The sequence below is a fragment of the Triticum aestivum genome, chromosome 3D (assembly GCF_018294505.1).
Source record: "Triticum aestivum cultivar Chinese Spring chromosome 3D, IWGSC CS RefSeq v2.1, whole genome shotgun sequence".
Taxonomy (NCBI): domain Eukaryota; kingdom Viridiplantae; phylum Streptophyta; class Magnoliopsida; order Poales; family Poaceae; genus Triticum; species Triticum aestivum.
Window position 1 is genome coordinate 465,593,902 of NC_057802.1, and position 6,566 is coordinate 465,600,467.

At 53.4% G+C, this 6,566-nt stretch overlaps 1 protein-coding gene across 1 annotated transcript; it reads right to left on the reverse strand.

Moving 5' to 3' along the window:
- LOC123079719 (laccase-4) lies at positions 1 to 3,067 on the reverse strand. Its single transcript, XM_044502517.1, has 6 exons — positions 2,845 to 3,067; positions 2,579 to 2,730; positions 2,189 to 2,436; positions 1,931 to 2,059; positions 445 to 1,416; positions 1 to 343 (listed from the first exon to the last, which is right to left on the reverse strand). The coding sequence occupies exons 1-6, from the start codon at positions 2,947 to 2,949 to the stop codon at positions 213 to 215; spliced, it is 1,737 nt and encodes a 578-aa protein (XP_044358452.1). The 5' UTR covers positions 2,950 to 3,067; the 3' UTR covers positions 1 to 212.
- Between the last annotated feature and the right edge of the window lie 3,499 nt (positions 3,068 to 6,566).

Below are 6,566 nucleotides of genomic sequence, written 5' to 3' on the forward strand. Positions count from 1 at the left end.
TATTTTCTCGTGCAATTCTTCACATCATTGTTTATTCAAGTATCAAAACATCTTCATCAGAAAGTGGCAAAAAATGGAAAAAGAATCGTAAGAAAGTCAGCTATGAACGGGCTAAACACACTAAAATCTCCCGCGGGAGAAAACAATCGCAGATTGGCGAGTAAATCAAAATGAGGGGGCGCAAATTAAGCATCAGCCGTGATGAAGTCCATTCAGCATTTGGGCATGTCAGACGGCGGCGGCGGCAGCTTCTGGCTCGGCTTGCTGCCGTCCTGCACCTGCCACGCCATTCTCAGACCCCATGTTGTGTGCACCTCCAAATGGCAATGCATGAACCATACACCTGCACCACATACACATAGCAGTGGCATAATGAGCATCTCACAGGTTAATTGGTTCTTACTGCATTGTGTGTCACGTATGGATTGCGTAGAATTCTGTTACCTGGGTTGTCTGCGAGGAAGCGAATGGCCACCCACCCGCCGGCCGGCACGCCGACGGTGTTCCGCTCGACGGGGTCGACGAGGTTGAACTTGGCCGGGTCGTTCACGGCGTCGTAGTTGCCGAACCCTTGCCCGACCACGAAGAAGTTGAAGCCGTGCAGGTGAAGCGGGTGGCTCTCGATGCCGAGGATGCTCGTGTCCTGCATCACCAGCTCCACCGACGTGTTGAACGACAGCGCGAGGAGCTTGGTCCCCGTGGCCACGTGCGTGTTGTTCGGCGGCGTCCCCGTGTAGTTGAACGGCGACAGGGGCATGGCCGGGAAGTTGGCCGCGTAGACGCCGCTGGTGAGGCCGGTGAAGTGCGACTGCAGGAGCGCCGTGGAGGGGAGCACGAGGGAGACGTTGTTCACGGCCGCCGCGAACTGCGTGCCGTTGGGCCCCTGGCAGGTCATGTTCTTGGGGCACGGCAGCGTGCCCAGCCCGATCGTGAAGAAGAACCGCCGGTCCACCGACTGCGGCACGGCCGCCGGGTACTGCTTTGTGGCGAGGCTGCGGAGCTTGGTCGTGAAGTTGGTGACGAAGTTGGTGTCGTTGAAGTACGGCAGCATCGGCTTGAAGATCGGCAAGGCCTTGTCGAAGCTCGACGCGGAGGGCGAGCCGGGGTTGCGGTACTCGAGGATGCCGGCGACGGTGGAGTTGTCGAAGGTGCCGGGCCTGATGGTGGAGTAGGGTCTGGCGAACATGTAGAAGTTGGCGCCGGGGTAGGCCGGCTTGGTGGCGAGCAGGACGTTGGTGGTCTGGCCCGGGGAGATGACCAGGGTCCTGACGGTGAAGGGCTTGACGTAGACGGCGTCGACCTCGACGACGGTGAGCGTGTGGTTGGCCACGGAGAAGAAGAGCTCGTCGTTGAGCGCGGCGTTGATGAGGCGCAGCAGGTACGTCTTCCCGGGCTCCACCTTCAGCTTGAACGTGTCTGCATGCGTTCGTAGTCGTACATGCATGCACGGCAACTAGTTAGTTGATTAGCGTATGTATTTTATTACAGAATCTATCTAGGACCGAAAACGACTTGCACAACCCAATTCCAAGGTGTAGCGTAAGTGCGTAGCTAATGTTTTGTTTATCACGTAGCACGGGCCAGCCCCAACAGCATTCAATCGCTAAGGCGCACCAAATGTTAGGCCAGGCATCAATCACCGGGGGGTTATGGTGATGGTAACATTGCAATGACCTAAACAACTTATACACCATTCCCTTTCCGTTTAGAGGAAGAAACACCGAAATCTTGTTCGATGCACTTTCGGTGATTTTGATTGGCGAACCTCCTGGCGTACTTGTCTATGGCGATTACGTCAGTGCAAGGCCGAAAAATGCATCGGAAGCACAAAGCGCTTGCAAACGGCATACACTTTTGTATTGGGTCTTTTTTGTTTTGCTATTTTCTGTCGGCCTATACCAGCTCTCCGTTTTGCACACCGCGTACGTACCTTTGGCGGAGCAGTTGTAGAGCGGCCCGGGAAGGCCGTTGATGGTGAACGCGTCGGAGATGTTGGGGGCTCCGCCAACTTTCAGGGCCGTGTTGACTATGGCCTCGGTGTCCGACAGCCACCATTCACCTGCACCATCCAAGACAAAAGCCAACTTTTACGATCAATATCGCAAGCGCAACTAAATTTGGTTTTATGTCCACCAGTTATTAAGTTGATCTCGACCAGCAGCAAGATTTCAATCGCAGCAGGACTGACCGAAGATGACGGGCGTGAGCTCCTTGTGCGGCGCGGGGAAGGGGTAGGGGACGCCGAGCTTGGGGAGGATGACGATGGCGCCGTAGACGGTGGAGCGGAACCAGGAGATGTGCGCGTGCCACCACAGCGTGCCGCGCTGCGCGGTGATGGTGAACTTGTACACGTAGGTCTGGCCCTTCTGGATCGGGCACTGCGTCACGTACGCCGGCCCGTCCGCCCAGCCGGTGCGCATCTGCCGGATGCCGTGCCTGCGACGACGACGGCGCGTGAGTGAACAAAAAAGCTTCGTGCATGCGGAAATGGTCGTGTTGTCTGCTCCGGCGACGGCGGAACAAACTCTAGCTAAAGCCTAAAGCTTAAAGCCAGGGAATGCGGGTCGGTCGCACGTACCAGTGGATTGACATGTTGTGCGCGACGTGGTTGGTGACGCGGACGTGCACGCGGTCGCCCTCCCTCGCGGTGAGCTCCGGCCCCGGGAACTGCCCGTTCACCGTCACGATGCTCTTGGTGCCGCACAGCCTCGTCACGTTCGCCATTTGAATCTGCACATGATTTAATCAACAAGGCCTTCAAGTTTCAACAACAACGTACACGGCCTGCAGATAATTATGCACAGCATGCATGCAGCATGCACTAGCTATTGGACGTGGACGTACATTGAAATCGTAGTGCCGGGTGATGCCCTGCGCCTGGACGACGAGCAGCGTCAGGGTCGCCATGAGGAGAGAGCAGTGAAGACCGGACGAGATAGCCATGGCCATGGTAGCGTCTAGGGCTCTAGCCAGGCTAGCTTTGAGCTAGCCGCTCTATATATGGAAACGGTCCCGAGCTCTCGAGGAGAGAGCAGATGACCAGGTGAGGATGCAGGACGGACTGAATGGATGTGTGGAACTGGCGCTCGAGTTTATTTGTATATATAGGGTGTGTGTGTCAAGCCGGCACACCAACCACCACCGCGCCATTAGTTCGGGGGCTGTACATGCACGGCCATTGGTGATTGGTGGGATACGCAGCTTAGGCGGCAATTCTCGTTTGGTGATTCGGTGGATGAGCCATCAGGGCCGGAGCGAGCTCGATGGAGCGAGCGCGAGCTGGAGGGCTCTAGCTTTGGAGTGTGGCTAAAGCCAGCCACCGGCGGGTAGCTAGCCATGCATGCATATCCATCTGTTTTTGACCATGTTCTTGGAGTAGCATGCAAACGATCGATCGATCGTCGACAGTGGTTTGATTTGCATGCGTGCGTGGTCACGTACTACTACAGCGCGCGCGTTTCAAATCCGGTGCGAAAAGGGAGAAGTGAGAGGTAAAAGCGCGCGCGCGCACGCTAGGGTCTAGGGATTGCTAAAAGTAAGTTGTTGCCGTGGTAAATCGGTTGCGATGGAGGGAGGGAAGAACGACGGCTGACAAATCCAAATCATCCGGACACCTTCCGTGCCCTGTACTACATCTCGAAAAGGAAATGGAAAATATCTGGGCCTGACTTGCTTGTCGAAATGTCGAGTCAATATAATGTAGTGGGGCCTTTCTTGCTAAGTTCCTTGAGATTGATGAATTCCGAGAAGCATTAGCATTATGGGGCAAAAGAAAATCTGAGACACTGATAGACCAGTTGCCAAGATCAGCTAGCTAGGTGTAATTATGGCATAATATAGCTTCATGACCACAATTGATTAGGTTTCACTCCATATACATATCCGTGATAATTTGCGCAAAGAATTCAACATGAGCTGATTTGTCAATAGCGTGGCCAAGCACCTCCTTACTTATAGAAGAAAACGTCGACGTCCATTTTAAATGAATGTTATTCCAGATACAAATCTAGTCTAGTACTTACGCGCATATGGCACCTTCGAAGTTAGGTTGCGCGGCTTAATCAAACATCATTCCGTCGTATGACGCACGCGCCACAACTGTATATTAATTCCTTTCGGAAGGGAGGACTCCTCTGTTACATCAACTTTTGGTCCTTCAGATCGGCCTGTCAAAAAATATAATCATGAGATCATTTCGAAAAACATGAACGTCGCGCTTTCGAAAAACAAAAGCGGATGCAGATCCGGCGATGGACCAACAATGCTGTTAGTTTTGGGACGAAAAATAACATAGATTATTATCGGTCACGGTCGCCAACCTACAAAGTGGCCAGCTTTAGCTTAGCTTGAGCTTGCTCTAAAGCTACCAAGATCGCTAGCCGGTAAGCGTCAGCTCGAGATCCTTGCCTTCGTTCTTGCTTCCCCCCTACAGTGGAGGGAAAGCCTAGGCGGTTGCAGTGCCCCAATATTGTATGTTGAACAACGTTTGCGTTGCATGATCGCTTGACGGAGGCATCCATATCTAGTAGGTGCAACCAGCTGCGCAAAGTTGGTGCCTTTGGCGTGCCTTCTTGAGTTCTTCCCTTGTACTACTATTACCCGTGGAGAGAAGGATGCTTGACCCAACCCGACCCGGGGATGCAAACTTTTTCCTTCTATCTTGCACTTGTTTTCATTGGGAGCAGGCAATCCGGACTCAACAACGCACCGATGCTTCCTGCTCGTGGCTTCTCCTGCACTTCTGTCGGCCTTGTTGTTTATCACTTCGTCTCTAGTTTATAAGGAAAACGATGTTTTTTTTAGGAGAAGGAAAATGATGTTTTAAGGTCTTCAAAGCGTAGCTTTGACCGTTCAACTACGTAAGAAAACTAATACATTACAAAAATATTTTCCAAACATATAATTGAGAATGGTACATTCACGGTAGAAGACGGCGGCGGCGGCCTCTCAAAGTGCGCTGGACCGGTCCGTGCCCCACACCCGCCAAGAGGCTTGGTTGAGGTCTCTGGCTTCAGGCATTAGGTTTTGGTGCGAGGTCTGTTGGGTATTCGGCTCAGACTTTCAGCACCCCTTCATCAAATGGTTAGAAATTGCGACAGATGTTACCATGATGGTGGCTTCGGACTTACTGATGTATTACTTTCTAAGGTCTTGTGGATAATTAATAAAATGGCTGCATGCATCATCCAGATGCAGAGGTCGGGGGTCATCCTCCTTTTAAAAAAAAACACCTTTTGAATCTTGCTCCAAACTACCCCCAAAACATCACGTTGTTGTCACACCAAGGTAGAACATAGCACCAGCGTTGCTACTAGGGGGTGGGGGGAGTGGCTCGGGGCAACCCTACCCGTCGCCACACCCATCCCGTCCTCTACCGCCTATCTCGCCGCCACTGAAGGAAGCAGGCATGCTAAGCCAGTCAGGGTAACAATGCAGGTGGGCTTGTCTTCCTATTGCGAGGAGCCCCCTGGCTGGGGAGCGATCACTACAAAAAAAAAAGACACATCCGTGACATTTTGGGCCGAACGGATTTTTTTCCTGTCATGCTTATGACACTTCTATGACGATAATTATGACAAAATCCGGTATCATTATAAATGTGTTGGGCTCGTACTTCTATGACAAAAAATCATGACAGAAAATGGGCTTTTCTTCCTGGTGACATTCTTTGGGCCGTCCATGACGGAAAAACCATGGTATAATCGAGGGCGAGGAAAATATCGGGGAGTTCCTGGTTACGGTGGGTGGTCGGGGGCTGAGCGATGCACGTTTCTCTCGTACACGTACGCGCGTGGGTGCGAGGCGTTGGGCTCTAGCTGAACCCGAGTGAGGCGTTCGCCTACTGAACCCGAGCGATTGCACTGCAGGCTACGCGTTATTGAATCCGAGCGATCGATCGATCTGGCTGTTAACTGAACCCGATATAGCGATTCCTTCGCTACTGCTGCTAACTGAAGCCGATCGAACCTGCTGCCTTCTTTCCTTGATGAACAGTGAGCGTTGTTGGGGGGGGGGGTGATGAATAGTTCCTGGTGGGGGGTTGGATGAACAAGACCCCGATCGAGCCGGTTGGGGGTGGATGAACGGGACCCCGTGGAGGGCTGGATGAACAGGACCCCGTGGAGGGCTGGTTGAACAGTAGCTAGTGGAGGGCTGGATGAACAGTAGCCCGTGGAGAGGTGGTTGAACAGGACCCCGTGGAGAGGGCTGGTTGAACAGTAGCCGGTGGAGGAGCGGTGGAGGCTGGATGAACAGGAGCCAGTGGCTGAATAGTCGCAGGTGAAGGCTGGAGGAGGTCGACGGTGGATGAACAGTAGCCCGTGGAGGCTGGAGGAGGTCGACAGTGGAAATGAACAGTAGCCCCTCGAGTCCCGTTTTGTGGTACGCCACACCCCTCCCGATGAACAGGACCCCCGTTTCGACCGTAGCGCTCCAACACAAGTCCGTTTCTTCTGTTTTGCGGTACGCCACACCCCTCCCGATCAACAGGACCCCGTTTCGACCGTAGGAGGTCGAAGAGAAGTCCGTTTCCTCCGTTTTGTGGTACGCCAGACCCCTCCCGATGA